Below are 18682 nucleotides of genomic sequence, written 5' to 3' on the forward strand. Positions count from 1 at the left end.
CAATTTACACAGCTGAGCATCAGAATTGTACTGAAGCTACACAGTAATACAGAACCCAGGGGAGACAAAGTAGCCAAAAGCTTGCTTTACTGCTTGCCTTTTATATTTAGTCGTACACTGCTATTCCAGAAGAATTTACTGTAATAACCTAAGCACCTCCACTTAACGGAACATTTATAAACCTCGGACTCTCTTGGCCCTTCCGCCAAACTCCGCCACCTAGTCATATGGGGAAGCTGGCCCAGCCAGGGCCCACCCCGATCCCCAAACAATCTCTCTGCCTCCAGCTCCCACAGTTCTGGGAACGCTGGTTTCCCTCAAGACCTACAGTCGCTGCCTTCAGGAGCCTAACCGGGTCATAAGAGAGATGACACATATACACAAATAATGAGATGAGACGTATCAAGAAATAAACCGAATACCTAAGTAGGTAAAGAGGTATTCTGGGATGGCAGGAAAGCGATACTTTCTGAAGGTATGAGAAAAGCTCCATGCAATTTTGGGTGAAGTTGGGAAGAACAGCAGGATTTAAAAAGACGAAGCAGGAGAAAGGGCCCATGTCCAGCTGAGGTCATGGTGTACCAGAAGGCCTGGGAGACAGGTGTGCCCGAGGTCACAGGGCCAGCTGTCCAGTCTGGCTGAGGAACAGGGAACATGAAGGACAGAGCGCGAAACAAGGCCGCCAAGGTGGCTACGAGCCCTTGCAAGGCATGTTCACTAAGGGTTTAGGATTTTAGTGGCTAAGAACCAGGTGCCACAGAAAGTTCTGGAGCAGGAGAATGAACACGGGCAGAGGAGCATTTAGAAAAACCTGACAGATTCCAACAATGGCGCAAAAAATTGAGAATTAAAAACGAACGACAACGAACATCCCAGAAGAAAACAAACAACCAAGGGGGCTCATGGCGCTCAGTTTGGAGATACCGCGCTATTCCGGGTGACAGGCTGTAGCAACGGCGAGAGAAGAGCTTCTGGGGACAGCGGCAAGAGTCCCTGAAGCTGGAAAAGGCAAATTAAAGCCTATGTTCCCGGAAGAATGGTGGTGACCTTCAGGCAAACAGTAAAGTCAATATAAGTAAAGAGCTTTCTCCTCTTGGGGTGGGCGGCAGGAGAGTTAATGAACTCAGGTTTGAGGTGTTAATTTCACCAGTAAGACTTGAACCTGTTCCGTGCACCTACTTTAATAGTCTAAGAAAACGGCTGTTCAAAGAATCCAGTAAGCACTTGGATTCCCTTTAGAACTTGCTTAACTAGTTCATGATAACCTGAACCTGTTGGTCACCCCCCTGTGGCAAGCTGGTTTTGGTCATCTGCTCAGCTGTCCTCCAACTGACCTCGGCACATCGGCCCTGAACTCTGGGAAGGAAAATTCCAATCTGGAGACGGGACTTTCTGGTCTGGATTGTACGTCTCAATGGGCCATATGGATGTGAGGCACAACCTTAGATCTGAAACTTTTTATGCTTCCTTATTTAAAGGGAAGGAAAGTCTATAGGTAAATGTCAGTGATAAAGTTCCTTGTTAGTGACCTCCTGAATTCTATGAAATCTAAGAGTCAAGATGCTCTTTGGTCAGTTAATCCTCTTAGGTGGAATAGTCTAGACATATTCTGTAACACCCATTTGGAGTGGTCGGTCTTCTAGGTAACCAAAACATCACAGAGACCAAACTGCTTCGTAAAAATGGAAATTACCATTTGTAAAAACACACTGTTTATCTACGCTCCTCAGCATGTCCTTAGAAGCTATGAAATTAAATTCACACCTTTAGGAAAAGGATCGAATGTGTGTGTGTACACACACTCAGAGACACATACTTCAGAGCCATCTCCAAATATGCCATCCTTCACAGACTTTGTCGACTCTTCAACAACAAGCAGTAATAACATTTTTTTAAACATTTAAAAAACGGCTTCTAAAAAGTGAACGAGGCAACTTTATTCAGTAAAAAAACAGAGCAGTGATTCAAAAAGCAGACTCTGTCCAGGTTGGAACATAATCCAGTCACGGGGTTCTCATGCCTCTCTCAGTGGCTGAGGTAACTAGTCTCCAAAGATGGCCGCCAACAATTCCTTAGACTCAACAGATGGAGACCTCTAGGTCTCTTGACTCTGGGATGGTCTTGAAACTTGCTTTAGACAATAGAATGATGCAAAAGCGACGTTCTTGGACTTACAAGGGTAGGTATTCATCGGCCTGACAGCCTCTACTTCCTCTACCAGCCACCTTGTGAAAAGTTTGACTTTCTAGCTGGAGAGACTTGAAGCCATCTTAGTTAGTTGAGCCCTACTGAGTGCCCAGGTAAGTTGTAGCCACCTGGTTGAGCCGAGGCAAAAACAGCAGAGGAACCCCAGGCATCCACAGAATTGTGATAAATAATAAACCAGTGCTTGTTTCAAGCTACTAAGTGTGGAGTTCTTTGTTATGAGGTAACATGTTACAAAACAATGGGTGACAAAGATATCAAGTGAGTAAAAGTGAGCCAGATCTGCTAGTCACCTGGGACCATCTGTGATCATATTGGGATTCTGTACACTTGCTCTGCTTGCAAACTAAAATTTAAGTGGAGAAACACAGATAGGACCTTATCGTGTCATATACATACTCTAGCATTTAGTAACACTAGGATAAAGGTACTGATGTTCAGTCTGCCCTCTGACAATTTTAACCCCAGAGCCCTGTGGGACTATCAAAACCATCTCCCTTGCCCAGTTCAAGAAGCTCTCTCTCTCCTTGTTCTGCTGTCTCTAACACCATGCCACAAACTCAACAATGTTTATGTCAGAAAGAATAACAAGATGATGGATGCTGAAGTGAATAAAACGTCCGTGTAAGTACTGGGAGGCTGAAAAAATGCTCAGACTGCATGAACTGAATGGAGCCACACAGACAGCAATGACTTGGGAGGCCGGGGGAGCACTGAATTGTCAGCCCCGATTCTGGACCCTTCTCCGCATCCACACCCTCGTCACAAATGCACCGCGTTCAGGTGGATTTCTCTGACTCTTGTCTTTGAGCGTATTTGTGTGACTTGAGTTGACCCATAAAATGTGGGTGCGCGTGACACTGGGCCAGCTGTAAGCCCAAGGTTAAGAGGCATCTTGTGTACTGCTTGCACTTTTATCCTTCTGCAAAAGAAGAGCATGCCCCCCTCTCCCCTCCCGCAGCTCACTGGTCCCAGGAGGAAGATGAGAGAGACATGGAACAGAGCCACTCCAGCTGACTCACCAACTCGTGATCAAGAAAGACATGCTCATTGTTGAACGCCACTGAGATCTTAAGGTTGTCTGATACCCAGCGATAGGTGACTAATGGAAAAGTCCTTTATTGGACGCCAACATTTGCCAAATACACATCGTACTTTAGAATAATAGAAAGTCTCCTCGCCTATTAAAGTTGAAACCGAATGACCAACTGGATGGTTAGGTGGTCTCACCGCGAGGCAGAATATAAGGGCAATATACTGACTATCACTGGTTTTTGCTCTTACAGTCTATCTTTCTAAAGACTGTAATTTGGTATTCAAAGTTCTCTATAATTTAACCCTTAGTTTTCTAGCCAATTCTCTCCCACTTAAATTTTATATTCCATTCCAACTGGATTATTTATAATCGTCAAGTAAGTCTCACATCATCTCTAGTCTTTCTTCACCCAGTTCCTTCCTGCACCCTTCATCGAACAAGTTTAGATTCTTCTGGTCCTTTAAGGCCAGGTTTAGAGGTCACCTCTAGAAATCTACTCTGATCCCACCTTTTAAGGCAATCTCTCCATCCCCTTGACTCTTATCACGATGTATGTCTTTTCCTCTCCTGGTACACAGCTTATTTTGCCTCGTAACATTTCCTCATCCTCTTAGGAAGTCCTAGAAAGGGAGGTTTACGTATCATTTACCTCGGCACCCCGCCCCCCCATGGCATTTAGCAAAAGGTCTCGGCCTATCCTGTACAGGCCAGTCGATACCCTTTTGCACTGAATAATGAGTGACCGATGGGAGGCAGCAGGGTGCCAGGCATCGACACTGAGAGAAGCAACACGGACCCTGGAGTCAGAGCGACCTGAGTCTGTGGCTTCGTAGCTGGGCAACTTGGGACCGGTTAGCCTCTCTGGGCTTCAGCTTCCAAATATGTAAAACTGGGATGACACATCTTTCACAGGCTGGTTGTGAAAAATCCACCATGAAAATGAGTGTATAAATGCTTCGGCATGTTTGACATAGGGTGGCAGCTCCATTAATGGTAGCTCTTGTTACAAAAATGATAATGACACAGAATAGCACGTAGAAGCTAATTTGAACAAATGCTCGATACTAGATTATGTTCTCTTAACAGTTAAGTGTTTGAGGGTGACGGAATGATGCTCGTTCCAATTAACTGTTTTCCCAGGAACTGGTCTCAGTGATCTGAAGTCAAGTTTTAGTTAGATGCTCCCACGCTACTCTTCCCCGCTGTTCTGAATTTTCTAGGCAGTCGCCACCAGAAGCAAATTTGTTCCAGGCAACACATACATTTCCTTGAAACGACACAACACAAAGTCCTCCTCCCATATACACTAGCCTACTTTTAGCAGAGCAGCAACCTTCCCACGGTACCCCAATTCTTCACCAGGGACCGGCACAATCATCATGAGGGACCAAAATGCTGTAGAGTGACTTGCCAGTGGCTGAATACAGGAATGCCATGCATGGGTCCAGTCATGGGTTATGACGGTCAAAGTAATTCAGCCAAACTGCTACGTCTGCCTTCCTAACTGGAATTTTGTACTGACCCACAGCCATGTGGCACCAGAGCAATCGCAGAACTTCTAAGGAACAAACTCATCATCAGGCACACTGAGAAGCCCAGAAGTGGCCAGGCCATTGACGTTCAGGAGTGAATGGGGCTTGGTGTGCTCTCCAGGGCGGGCTCAGCAGTTCCTGGACAGAGGGGACCCCTGTTATCTCAACCCACTGACTGTGGCCTCAGGGAAGACAGACCTGGTGTCACCAGGTTTCCTGAAGAAATATGGGGGTTTTACATGAAACATCCTGAGTTTTATATGCTGCCTGGCTTTTTATTTCATAATTCTCTGGGAGCCGAAGAAAATATATTTGCAACCCAGACGTGGCCATGGGTTGGCAGGTTGTGACCTTTGCACGAGATAGTCTAAAGTCACTTTGAATCGTCACAGAAAAGTTAAAAGACAATTATTAAATTCATTGTATTTGTATTTTTTAATCTGAAAAAATGCACAAGAAAAGTCCCATAAAGAGTAACTAGGAGCCCTAAGAAACACCTCACTCTCTCGCTTACCAATCTTCACTCACTGCACTTTTGGACGACTGTGTTTTCGGTCTCACAGCGCTCCTCTACCAGACCTCCCTGTGGCTGCTGTCTCATGTACCCATCCAGTTACTTAAAGCTTGACTTCAATGTTAGTTTCCGTATAAAACCTCCATAACGCTCCTCAGAATCCTCTATGTATAAATTACTATAGAAACCGCCCCACGTAAAAGATCTGCCATGATTTCTAGCCACATCTCATCAGCCCTTTACCAGCACCACCCCCCACCCCCAAACACTACAAGTATTTGCTCTGGAAAAAGTGAAGGCCCGAGTCAGCAGGTCAAGGGTCAAGTTCAACGGCACTCACCGCCAAACACATCTCCGTTCTGGTAGTTCTTCCCTTTCTGGGCTTCCTCTTCATTTTGAACAGTGGCAACATGCTTGGCAGAGGCACAGCCCATAGTCTCATTCGGTCAGCTTCAGCCGGGCTGAACTGCAAATCATCTCTACAGACACAGGGACATTTTTTTTCTTTAAACACAAAGAAAATCCACCTTCCTGCTGAGTCGGTCAGGATGTGCGCACCTGCAAGAGCAGAAAGCTGGATCAGAACGAGGGTCGCAAAAGCCTGTGTCTCAGCGTCCCCTGCTGTGTGATCGGCAGTGCACGAGGAGCCCTGCCTCACCCCGGCGCATGGGGAGGGGGTAACTGGTGCTGAGGAGGAAAGGCAACAGGGCCCCCTTTCGTCTGAAAGTCACTCAGAAAGCAAGACCAGAAGGCATGTCCCCTGCATAACACATGGCTGAACTCCTTGAGGAGATAACAAAAACATATGTATTTGTTTACTCAAATAAATATTGGGGCACTACTCCTTATCACACATAAAGTGCATGTATGTTTGCTAATGTTCTGGAATCCCAAAAACCTCCAGAGTAAGGAAAAGTACATTCATGAGATCCACCCAGCTCAGGAGACTGGGGAAAATCCTCCATCGTCCCCCTCCTTCCTTGCAAGCCGGCTCTTCTCAGATCCCCAATTTCTTTCCAGGACGAAGCAGCCTTCCTCCTCAGGCTGAGAGATGGGCTAATTTACATATTTCTAGTGGGTTCTGTAAGGAACTCTGTATCTTATTTTACCTGAAGTCACGGCATTTTGGAAGATGGAGTATGGCGATGGGGGCAAGGATTCAAACTTACTTTTGTCCATTCTCCGAGCAGCTAGCTCAATGCTTTAAGGATTGAGAAGATATGGGAAGATCGAAAAAAGAAAAGGCAATTGCCCACCTCCTACCGGAGGCTCTATCCCTCTACTGGACCACTAAAAAGGCTGAAAGAATTTGTGGATAAACCACAAAGGAGACAGCCTTCTAGTTTACTTAAGTAAATATACTTTCCCCACTCACCCAAGGTCACTGCTAGATTCTCAGGGTTTGCTCTGTATTATTTTATTCTTTCATTCTTTTCCAGCCATTCCAGTCTTGTAGACAACTTATGCCAGCCGCACAGAGGTCTGCTTGGATACCCCCCATTCCTTCATCTCCATCCATCCCGCTGGAGCTCGGGCCCCCACCGCTTCACACCCAAGCAGAGTGAAAGAAGCATCAGGCCACGCACCCGACACAGATGAGTGCCTGCGTCCGCTACAGCCCTCTCCCCTTTATGAACAACTGATGGTTTTCTCAGCCTAGGGAACAGGGCTCTAGAAACTGAAACGCAGCTGCAGGCCTCCTTCCTAGGGCACCAGTGTCCTAGGGCACCAGTGGACAGAGAAATCTAATCACTTAAGCCATAAAATCTCAGCTAAGGGAATTTTTCAAATTCACCAAATACTGAAAGTAATTCCAAATCAATCTCAAAAACAAACTTAGATACAAAGGTAATGATCTTCAATGAAGCCAAGTAAATGCAAATTGCAGCATCGACTCTGTGGGTATAACACTAGTCCTGTCTTTCTGCAGTTTTTCATACTATCTTCTAGCACTGGCTCTATCAAATCATAACAGGGAGGATAGGATTAGGGTTAGTTGATCAAGTTTTATAAAAAAGGAAGATTTTTTTTTTATTCCCTAGACAATTGATGTTTGCAGTTTTTCTACACGATTGGGTAACCTCTTGTTAACACATTTTCATATTTGCAAAGCTTGCTGGAGCGCGTGCACACACACACACACACACACACACACACACACACACACACACCCCGCATTAAGCAATAATGTCTTTAAAGCTAGAGTATTTTGATCTGATGGTCTATTCATACCAGTCTGTATAGCTCAGGGGCCTGACGGGGGCAATGTGCATGCGGGAGACATTTTTATAAAAAATCTACACAATGTTGTAAAGGAGGGCCATGATAGAGGTTTCACAGGAATATGGCAATGCAGAATTTTAAAAAAAAAGAGAGAGAGAAGAAATTATGACTGGGCAAAGACATGAGCTAAAAGAGGAAGTAGTATTTTGTAGAGACTTAGCAGTCCAGTAAGGCTCAAAGGGCAGTAGCATCATCTAGACCTACAGAAGTACCGGAGTGAAGACACTAGAATGTGGAAGGCTGGGCGTGGGACTGTGTGCGCCCCTGAGTCCAGACTCACCCTCGGGGGGCGGGATGAGGTGGGAGCGGGTCCGGGAAGGGGGCTGCGTGGCTGATGCTTTGTGAAGGGCCTTATCCAACTTTAAGATAAGAACGTCTCTCCGGTGCGAAGCTGGGCACACTTGGAGAGATATTTAACTTAGCAGTGCAGAAATCCATTCTGTCGACCTATCACAGATTTTGAAGAAACATCACTGACATATGAGACAAGAAGAATGAGAGAGGGAATCCAGTTCCGAAGGCAGAAGAAGGGGAAAATTCCTCTCCAACCAAGAGGCTGCTGGGGCTCGTGGCCGCCGCCGCCATGCTCTCCGAGCCAGCACTTTCTCCGGGCCTGACCTCCCTCAGTCTCACCTCCAGCATCACCACCTAAGGGAACTGGTGTAGGCCCAGCACAAATTCCTCAGTTTCCAAAAAGGATTGTGGGAAAACAAGCTCAGGAGTCCACAGGAGAACAAGCTGAAGTGAGAGAGGAAGATTTCCCATTGCCACCTCTTCAAAACAGAGTAAAAACAGGAAGGAGAATGGGAAATCCTAACAGAATCCCTGAAGGACAGGGGTGATCCAAGGGGACTTGACAACTGTCCTCTCTGGGAGTCCCCCTCACTTTCCTTGTCCTCATTCCAAATTTCTGTTTACCACCTCATAGGCTACCCAAGAAGTTCGTGTAAGGATCTAAGATGTGAATTATCCTTTGCTACCCCCTGAAAAGCATTGTGTGGTGTTTCTTCTGTGTTTTAAGAGTTGTGTTCGTATCAAAGAGTCTTACTTGAATTTACAAAGGTGAAATCACACAAGAATCAGACCGCAGCAGGCTAACAAACATAAAATGTGTAAGAATACCTTTTGGAAGGACTTCTCTGCTATTCAGTCATGGAGGTGAGGGGCATGTTAATAAGCAGAGTAGACATGATTTACATCCAATTCAAGTGATGACTCAGGAAGCGCCCATTTAATTATATTTTTTAAAAGGCACGCATGGTTGGTATGAGCTTTCTCTGAATCCTAACTAGGTCGTGATTTTGTTTTCGAAACACACACCCTCTGTATTTTACAGCAGTAATTTAATGAGTGGTGTTTTCAAGTTTGACAACGTCTGCAGAAATATATTTTAATATTTGCCTTTGGGCAGGGGTAGGGGGTGAGCACTGCAGAGGGGAGAGGGAGACAGAGAATCTTAAGCAAGCTCCATTGCCCAGTGTGGAGCCAGACACGGGGCTCAATCTCACAGCCCCGTGATCACGACCTGGGCCAAAATCAAGAGTCAGATGCTTCACCAAATGAGCCACCCGGGTGCCCCAATATTTTGTCCATTTTGAAGGTTATAATTATGAAGTCATCTAAGAGGCAGAAGATCTCTAATTCATAAAGTTAACCATGGATCAGTAGGGAAAGCTCTTTACTATGTCACCTGGATCCTGCACATAAGCAATCGTCCAATCATTCATTCATTTAATCAACAAATACCTACTAAAAACTACTAGGCATCTGGCAAGCATGGGTTATACACAAGATTCAGTTTTGCTCCCTATCCCCACAGAGCACGAACATTTGCAGAGCAGCGACCACAGTGGTGGTACAGCCACTACAGGTCAAGTCCAGGAAAAGAGGTGAGTTCACCCCAGGGGCACCAGATTCAGCCTTGAGGGAGGGAATGTCAAGAGAGATCACGCTTGGGGCCTGAGCACAGCTGACGAATCATCACGAAAACACCCCTGCACGGCCCCTTTCATAGCCTGATGTGATGTCACGGTTTCATTTCTCCTGAACATCCTCCCACTTTGACCTCAGTCCCACCGAGACCTCAAACCGAGCAGACCCTCAGAAATGTCCCCCTAATGGCCACAGTAATCTGCCCTAAATGCTTCCCTCTGGTTTGTATTATCTCTCACAGAAACCCTAGCATTTTTTTTTTTAAACTTCTATTTTCTCATTGGCTTTGCTCAGCTTTTCTCTGCCAAGCCCTACACCCTCTATGCACGCCCCTTCCTGAAACCACAACACTTAGAGAGGTGAGTCTGACGGTGCCCACAAACACGCCAAGACCACAGAGCTGGGAGGGGCTGAGTCTCGTTTTCCCATATTGTTATTAACAGCACGCTATTTCTGAAGTCAGATCACAGTGTGAGAATTAAGCTCAAGTATCTCTTTGATGTTTGATAGAATCTTCTAATAATACCAAGTCCCACTGAGGACAGTTTCTAAAAACTAAATAAACTACATGACAGGATCATCAGGCATCTCTAAAACATGGGATCAATTAATTGCCCATGGCTTTGTGCAGAAGTCTTCCCAAACAGTTGTATGGGTATGTTATCCTGTACCATGAAATCAGAAGTTGCAATGCCTATCTGCAATGCTAGACCGTCCTTTTTAGACCATCCCTTTTTTTTTTTTTTTTAAGATTTTGGTTTTTTTTCATTTGCGAAAGAGAGCTTGAGCATGCGCACGTGCACGCACACACACAAGCAGAGGGAGAGGGAGAAGCAGGCTCCCCACTGAGCAGGGATACCGAAGTGGGACTTGTTCCTGAGACTCCAGGATCATGACCTGAGCCGAATGCAGTTGCTTAACTGACTGAGCCACCCAGGTGCCCCTAAGGCCATCTTCATAGAATATTTTCCTGCTTTTGATAAAATACATTAGAAAATTTGCAAATCCTATTCAAAAATTTTAAAAAGGACTAAAACATTTGTACCACGCATGCATGTTTATTATTCCTTACACTATGCCTCAAGGCTCTTTAGGTAATGCTTTAAGTATCACTAGGGGAATTACTGTTAGAGAACACTCCACATTGTAACACTAGAAAGTTCTTTTCTATGCACAACTAAGCCCATTACCTTTCTATGAATACCTCTTACATACACATGGAACATTTGTCTTTTTATAAGAAAAGATTATGGATTATTATGGATTTACTCTCTTTTTTCCCTGTGCCAGTGATTTCTCTTTATTTGTATTTTATTGTTTTCAGCTTTTACTGAGGCACAATTGACAGAGCTGCCATACACTGTGAGTGTATAAGCTCCATAATGATGATCTGATACATGCATACATTGTGAAAGGGATCCCACCGTCGGGTTAATTAACACACCCAGCAACTCTCCTACTTACCTTTTTCTCTTTCTCTCCTTCCTTCCTTTGGCAAGAACTCTCAACTTCTACTCTCTTAGCAACTTGCAGTTATAAAATACATGCCAATCAACTATAATCACCATGTTACATGTTAGATTCTCAGACCGTATTCATCTTAGAACTAGAAGTTTGTATCCTTCTACCAACCTCTCCTAATTTCTCCCATCCCCCGACCCCAGTCCTTGGCAACCAGCATTATACTGTTTCTGAGTTTGACTTACTTTATTTTTAGATTACACAGATAAGTGATACCATGCAGTATTTGTCTTTCTCTTACTTCACTTAGCATAATGCTCTCTAGTTCATCCGTGTTGTTGCAAATGGCAGGATCTCTTTCCTTTTTTAAGGCTGACATTCCAATGAGAGAGAGAGACAGAGAGAGAGTGAGTGTGTGTGTGTGTGTGTGTGTGTGTGTGTGACATTATCTTGATCCATTCATCCATGGGTGGACACTTGAGTTGTTCCCATACCTTGACTATTACGAACAATGCTGCAGTGAACATGGGAGCGCAGACATCTCTTGGAGATAGTGATTTTGTTCCCTTTGAATATATATCCAGAAGTCGGATTGCTGATGACCTTTATCTTTACCTAAGTTTTTTTAAACTGGAAGCACAGTTTCATCAGAAAACCTATTCTTACAAAATTGGGAAGGAAAGAAATATACAAATTCTGTTTTGAGAAAAATCAAAAGAGGTATCTGACCTTTTTTTAACAGAGGAAAAACATGGGAAAACATTTCTATTGACATAATAGTATGGATAATTTCACTTTCCACCAATCAGTTCTGGTCTTTTTCATTTTGGATGAAAAAGCCAAAAATACGGTAGACAGTTTCCTTGTCAGGAAAGACACTTAACAGGAAAAAAAAAAAAAAAAAAAAGAATTTAAAGTGATAAGCTCCATCAAGAAATCCTAGGCCAGAAAGAACATGCATGTACCACATGCAGCTTAGAGGACTGGAGAGAAATCAAATTCTGATTGAAATGGGTATACAGAGAGCTATGAAGTCAGCAGTTAAGAAAAGGATACAGCTACATTATTAATAGATCAGGAGCAAAATGCCCCCTTTTTTCCTCTGATTAAAAAGGGAAATCGAGACAAGGCAACATCTAAAAACTCCTTTCTTTTCTTAAAGGAAGAGCCAACATCTAAGCCTCAAAAAGAAAAAATATATATATAAATAACTAATCAGTCTGTTTGCTCATCTGCTCTGCTTTGCTATAATGAGTGTTAATACAGCAACCCACTGGGGAGAGGGGGGGCACAGGGAGGAGAAGAAAGACAGCCTAAAAGTGATTTCTAATCTTGAAGCTTTGGTATCCTTGGGCTTCTGTTAACACTATCTCACATTTCATTGTGAATGTTGAAAGTAATACATACAGAGATGTCACATTTGACATGAGGGTAATCTGGGAAAGTCAAGTCTTCTTCTTATCAGTAATTGCTGGCATCACAGAAGATAATTTATTCCTCACCTCACACGCATTTGGTGGCATGACAATCAACAATATGCTATTAACCCCAAGAAACAGGAATTTTGGCATCTGCTTTCTTTACTGGAAAACTCTCAAATATTCCACAAATAATAACTGCACACAGGTGTCTCTCGGAAACGTTAACAATCGTAAGTCCTGTGCAAGATGATTTACTTCTGCAGGATTTTGGCAATGAGGTGCGGGGACAAGGAGGCAAGGCGGCAAGGGCACCACATGGGATGGAGAATCCCAGCTCTGGGCTCGGGCATCACACACATGCCTGCCTCCGTACCAAGGCTGGGCTGCACCTCTTCGAGCCTCTCTCCTTGGTTCTATTATCTCCCTGAACGTATGTCCAAGGGATGCTGAGCGTGAAACGGCCATTTACAGAAAGACCATTTGTTTTGTTTTCATCTAGATTCAGTTTACTTACAAACTTTGCTTTTAAAACTTACCCAGTTAGGATATTCTTGCAGGTCTAAAACCCTCAACATTCTGAGAAGCCCTATGAAGTCTGTGGATTATTCCCAATGATGTTTGGGCCCGAGGGTGCTGATTTCAATTGTTTATAAAGTGGAAAGATGAACAAAGCTTAGCTCTCCTATTTCCTCTTCTCTATCGTGCCCTTTAATGAATAAAAATAAATTTTAAAAGTGTTTCTTGTAGGGAACAGTTTTTAAAAGCCTGTAGAATAATTGTTCTTTAGCTAGAGATTTAAGAGTTTGGTGCCTTTATCCTATACCTGAAAACTCCATTCTCATGTCAGAGAATGTGTCACAGTTCGTGCATGGCTGACACTATTTCTGGGAAGGCAAGAGAGGAAAACAACAGATCCTGATTAGAGTCACCAACCCAAACCACGGTAAACCTACGCAGAATTACATTATTTCTAGACTTGCTCCCCAGTGATCAAGGCCAATGGAAGACATTCCAGGACTTGGGAGTTCTGGTTTTTCCTTCCATTTCCAAGACTCAGAATACTAAGGGTACATGCAGGAAGTTGTCAGCCTGCGTCCCTGGGGGATCTTCTGTACCAGGCTACCCGTGAGTGGGATCGCGACAGCTGTGCTGCTGGTTCACCACTGTCACTTGAACCAAATCTGTGTGATTTCCTTGTCAGTATCCTAAGAATAACAATAGCAGCGCCCTCTCTTTTTTTGGATCGTTCTGGAAATCTAGGTAGATAATGAAATGCTTGGAAAAGCACTGATAGATGCAAGGTAATATTTTTCTATGCATACTTTGCTATGCCAGGTGCAGGACATTACTTTTCAGGAGCCCTGGGTGGAGTCAGTTTCCCAGAGGGTTCCCAGAGGTAGCCCCAGAGAAGTGAGAGAAAACAGATGGTAAGGGAAAGATTAAAAAAAGAAGAAGAAGAAAGTGAAAGTAGAGTAAGTACAAATTACTAAAGAAGCACAATTTGATTTTATCCTAAATCGGTAAGTCATGCTCCTTCTTGAATGGTCAATGAAGAACATCCTAGGCGATGCGCACGTTGAAATATATTATGAAGAACAGAGAGGATTCCTGCCCTTGGAGTGCAAGCATTCAGAGAGGGCTAATGACCAGAAATGTAATGAAATAAAATTCCAATACCTAATGCACGTTGCAGGAGAAGAAAGGATCAGAGATGTTCTTGAAATTCATAGGATGTTCCAATCTAATTAAACTAGTGCCGTCTCAGCTTTATTTTATGCAACAAGGGATGTAGGAACATCGGTATAATGCACTACTCTTAGCAGACCCTTGGTAAGCATTTACTGATGAGGACGGCAGTGGAACAGATGTCATGCCAGTTTTGAGCCGTTGATCCTTTTTAACACCATAAACTACAACAGAACTGCAGCCGGATTAATCCCCGGGAAATGTGACCGTTATTCTCATGGTGCCGAGGGGGCAAGAGGTGAGCGCCGCTGATCCCGGTCTGATGCGCGCACTGGGAAAGCACGTATCATGTTTTTATCCCTGAATTAGGAAGCGTCAGCTTTCACACAAGCCAAGCATGTTCCTCATTTTTTATTCGATGCCTTCTCTAAACTTAATGCTGACGCGGCCCAGCTCAGCCTTAAGCTGGTCACTGGGGTAGGTAAAAGGACATAGGACCGAGAAACGCAAAAGATGGGAATTATCTAAACTAACCATTAGCAGCAAATGTGAGAATTATTTAACAACAAAGAGGCTGCTTATATTTTCTCTGAGCAGTTTAGCACTAATACTTAAGTATGGATATATTTAATATCTTCAGAATTATAAATACTTTTGACAAAGTAATGTAGTAACACTCTGAAAAGTGTTGAATACTAGAAGTTGAAAGACAGTGTTTCCCTCAAAAATCTAAACAAACATCCCTCTTCTCTCCCAAAATAGCCTCTTTCCTCCTTTTCCCCCCGCTCCCTGCTAAAATAAATGAAATCATCCCTGAGAAACTGGTGCCAACTCTGGCCTAAGAGCTCTCTCTTCCTGGGCTCAGACTCAGGCCACAGTATCCCAGGTCTGAGAAGTCAGCAATGCTCCAGTGGTTGAGGAAACCCACCTCTCCCAACTGGGCAGAGAGCTGCAGACTGAAATGAGTATCGCCAAGGGAAAGCCTTGGCTACCTGAAATTCGGCCTTCTAGAACCTTCCAGTTCTTTCCAGAACAGCTCAAGATTTGGAAGTGCCCTGAAAACTTAGAGAGAGCACACAGATAAAACCTCTTTATTGGCAAAGGACTTAGTGTTTCTCTCTCTCTCTCTTTTCTTCATGCACACATATACCCACCACAAAAGTTGTAGAGATGCAAAGACAATACCCAATATTCTGTAATTTTGTGAGGGAAAGGAGTTGTGTGGCTTTAGGCAAGTTATTTATTTCACAGTGCCTTGGGTGCTCATTTCTAAGATGGGGTAAAAGTGCATGAATTAGGACAACACCTGACAATTAGTAAACAATCGATAATGTGATCCTTACTGTCATTATCATTACTACCATCATTATAACTTAATTGGATGGTGCTGAACTTTAAAAAGAAAGGAAGAGAAGCAAAAAAGACTAGAAAGGAGAAATGGGAAGAGATGAGGGGTTAACAGAGACAACTCGGGAGTTCTTAGGAACTGCACCAAAGATAAAGCAGGCAGACCCAAGGAGCACAGACAGAACCAAGAGACAGCAGCGTCATGGCAGGAGAGGCTTGTGGTGTGTGAGCAGCACCTGCAAAGGGAGCCCAGAGCAGTGCCCGTGTCTCTGCCAGGTTGGAGGTGGGGAGGGAGGTCAGCTTCCGTGTGGGACGTCCCGGGGCCCTGAAGGCCAAGGCTGCTGTGTGCAGACAAACTGAAGGTCAGTGAGCTCTCCCAAGCTTGGCTTCAGCCTTGGTGATGTGCAGCTCTCATCTTGCTGCTATTAAGTGTTTATGTGTCTATCTCTTTCACCAGGCCTATTTCCAAGGTCACAACCATGACCTTGGAATCATTCCTCTCTGTAGTCCCTCTGACACAGATCCAGCACACAGAAGGTCTGCAATAGATGTTGAACTAATGAATTCTCTTAGAAATCTCTTTTCACAAAGAGATGTCCAAGGCTTTTAAGGAAGGGAGCTCTCCTAAGCCCTGGCCCTAGGTCATCTGCATGGATGGTGGCTTTTCAGTACATCATAAGAACTCCAGTTAAAGAAACTCATCTGAGCCATCATGGACAATTTGAAACTATATTCAGTATATACTTCCTTAAAAAGACAGGAAGGGAGTAATATGTATTATACTAGTATGATGGAATTTTGAAAGCTTTTGGCACTTGTATGGTTGGCCCTGATCTGCCTTGGAAAACTATGTTATTTATTTATTTCAACAATCATTTCTGGGGAACTTGTTTAGTTCTCAACATTCCACTAGGAACTAGAGATTCCAAAATGGATAAGTCAGCCAGACCTTGACGTGCATTTTCTGAGTTAGAGTCTGGAGATGTTTAGCAGCGTTTCGAAAACTCATCTGTCGGGAAAACCAAAGTATTTTTGTTTTTCCTGAAATTTAAATCTTTGATTAAATCCATGACAAAGAACTATTTAAGAACTGATATCCTTATATGGCTAAAAAATTAAAGTTATAAATATCATTTTTAGGTGGCATAAATCCATGCCCCATTAACCTATTAAGTTTTGTTTTGTTTTGTTTTTTAAAAAGGGCACACTGGTTCTCATACTGCTCTCAAGCGACGCACAAGACTTTGGGGAACTTTGATTTTGCAGAGCGCGGCCAAAAACACATTCTGTGCAATTATCTCCTTTAAAGAAAACAAAAAGTAAGAAGCTGAAAGACTAGACCCAGAGGGCACAGCAAAGTCAGCTGAGTCATGACCACTTCTCCCTGATGTCCCAGCAGAGGCCCTCTCCTGCCCCTCCTGAGTTCACTCAAGACTCTACGCTAAATGTACCTACTACCATCTCTGCGACATGTAGCAGGCTTTCAGTCTTGAAATGAAAAAGGGAGGGCAGGAAGCTCTTGCCTGGCTTGGATGCCCATCTGCAGCCACTAAATAGCTATAAAAGAACAGGTAGGGTGACAGACTATGAGCTATTATGACCTCGTAAATGTTACCAAAATTTGCAGTCTACACTGTAATAATTACTTTAAATCAGCCCAATGTTCCCCCTTTGAAGTAGCCTAATTAGTGAACGTGGTGTGCTTCCCTACTTGTCCAGCAAATTGTACTCAGAGCAAGAGACCAGAGTGACATATACTCAGCTGGAGAGGACGATGACAGCACGAGCAACAGGACTGGGGCCCACCCACAGAGGACCACAGCTGAACATCAAGACATACCAGCCAGTACTCCTTGGCATTAACATTCTCCAACAGATCCATGTTCAGTTCCGGCTGGACACATGGAAGTTTCAAGTCTACATGTGCACAGAGAACTGGGATTTATAGATCACTTTTTGGACTCAGTCTCTAAACCTCTCCCTTACTCACCAGGCTTTCCTAGGCCCTATCATTTGTTTGGTTTTTGCTTTTTTTTTTGAGAAAGAACTCAAAGGCAATGTCCAGTGGACATCAGGGTAGTACTAGCAGTTTTCAAAGCATTAGAACATGATTAAAATTTTTAGTAAAAAACTGTACTTCTTGTAAATTAGTAATTATCCCATTAATTTTCTATAATAAAGAGAAATTAATCTTCTTAATGGACTGATTTCTGATAGGTCCTTCCTTTGTTTCAAAATCCTCCAGAACTCATTAACGCCTTGGGAATAAGGCCCCAAATACCTAGACTTCCAAGCTAGACATACTCTCAGGGACCACTGAGGTCAAGGTCCCTAGATTTACAAATGAGAAAACTGAAGGGCGAGGTTCCCCCAATGGGACCAGACTTGTTGACCCACTGTCGGTCGTCTCTTTCTACTGCTCCAAGGTTATGGGCATCCTCTTCATCACACCAGGTGGGTCTCATAGACCTCCCTTCCCCTGCCCCCCCAATATTCTGCTCATATACCCACCTCTCTATATCTGTTTCAGCCTTAACTTTTCTAGGAAGATTTCACACTGTTCCCTGACTTCCTTCCATTTTCTCTTTCCTAAATCTTACTTCTAGGGTAAATTATTTGGTGTTTTTTAGATGTCTCTTTCTCTGAAAAGACACTAAGTGCTCTGTGGGCAGAAACCACCTCCTGTATTGTCTCCCCACCATTGGGGGGGCAGGGGAGTGCACTGCTAGGCGGACAGTACGAACACAATAAACCTTCAAAATGACAAGCAGCGAGCTATCTTTGTCTTCCCACCTCTGCACCTGTTATCCCCTGGGCTAGAAAGCTCTTCTTTCTCACCTTTGCCTGACTAACTTCTGGTCTTCGTGAGCTGTCCCTTCCAAAAGGTCCCAGTGCATGTGGCAACTCCCCTTCATGGCACCCATCACAGGGCAGGACAGTCTCCATTCGTCACTGCCTAACGCTTCCACAGGCATAGTCCTGGTGAGACGCAGACTATGCTTCTCGCTCCCTAGTGTACCCCAGCTTCGCTCAGTGCTTAGTTCAAAGCATGTGCACAGCGAATAAATAATAAAAGAGTATATCCAGAAGGAAGTTTAAACTCCTCTTCATGGAAATCAAGGGTTTCTATAGGTACTTTGCTCTAGCCAGTCGAGTCTCCAGCTACTATGTCTAACCCTAACTGCCTCTGGTCATCATCTCACCTCAGAGAAGAAGCCCTCCTCATTAATCTCTGCTTGGAATTCGAATCCTACCTGTCTTTAAG

At 44.0% G+C, this 18682-nt stretch overlaps 1 protein-coding gene across 3 annotated transcripts in view; it reads right to left on the bottom strand.

Moving 5' to 3' along the window:
• LOC308355754 (uncharacterized protein C1orf21) overlaps positions 1–18682 on the bottom strand; it is a 223211-nt gene that overhangs the window by 138033 nt on the left and 66496 nt on the right. For 2 of the 3 annotated variants that reach the window (XM_080824201.1, XM_080824200.1), the window contains exon 2: positions 5628–5845. In XM_080824201.1, coding sequence (XP_080680327.1) covers positions 5628–5721 — 94 coding nt within the window. In that variant the 5' untranslated portion in view covers positions 5722–5845. The remainder of the gene's footprint in view (positions 1–5627; positions 5846–18682) is intronic. The other variant, XM_080824202.1, reaches the window with a different exon arrangement.

This window comes from Martes martes (genome assembly GCF_963455335.1).
Source record: "Martes martes genome assembly, chromosome: 15".
NCBI classification, from domain to species: Eukaryota; Metazoa; Chordata; class Mammalia; order Carnivora; family Mustelidae; genus Martes; species Martes martes.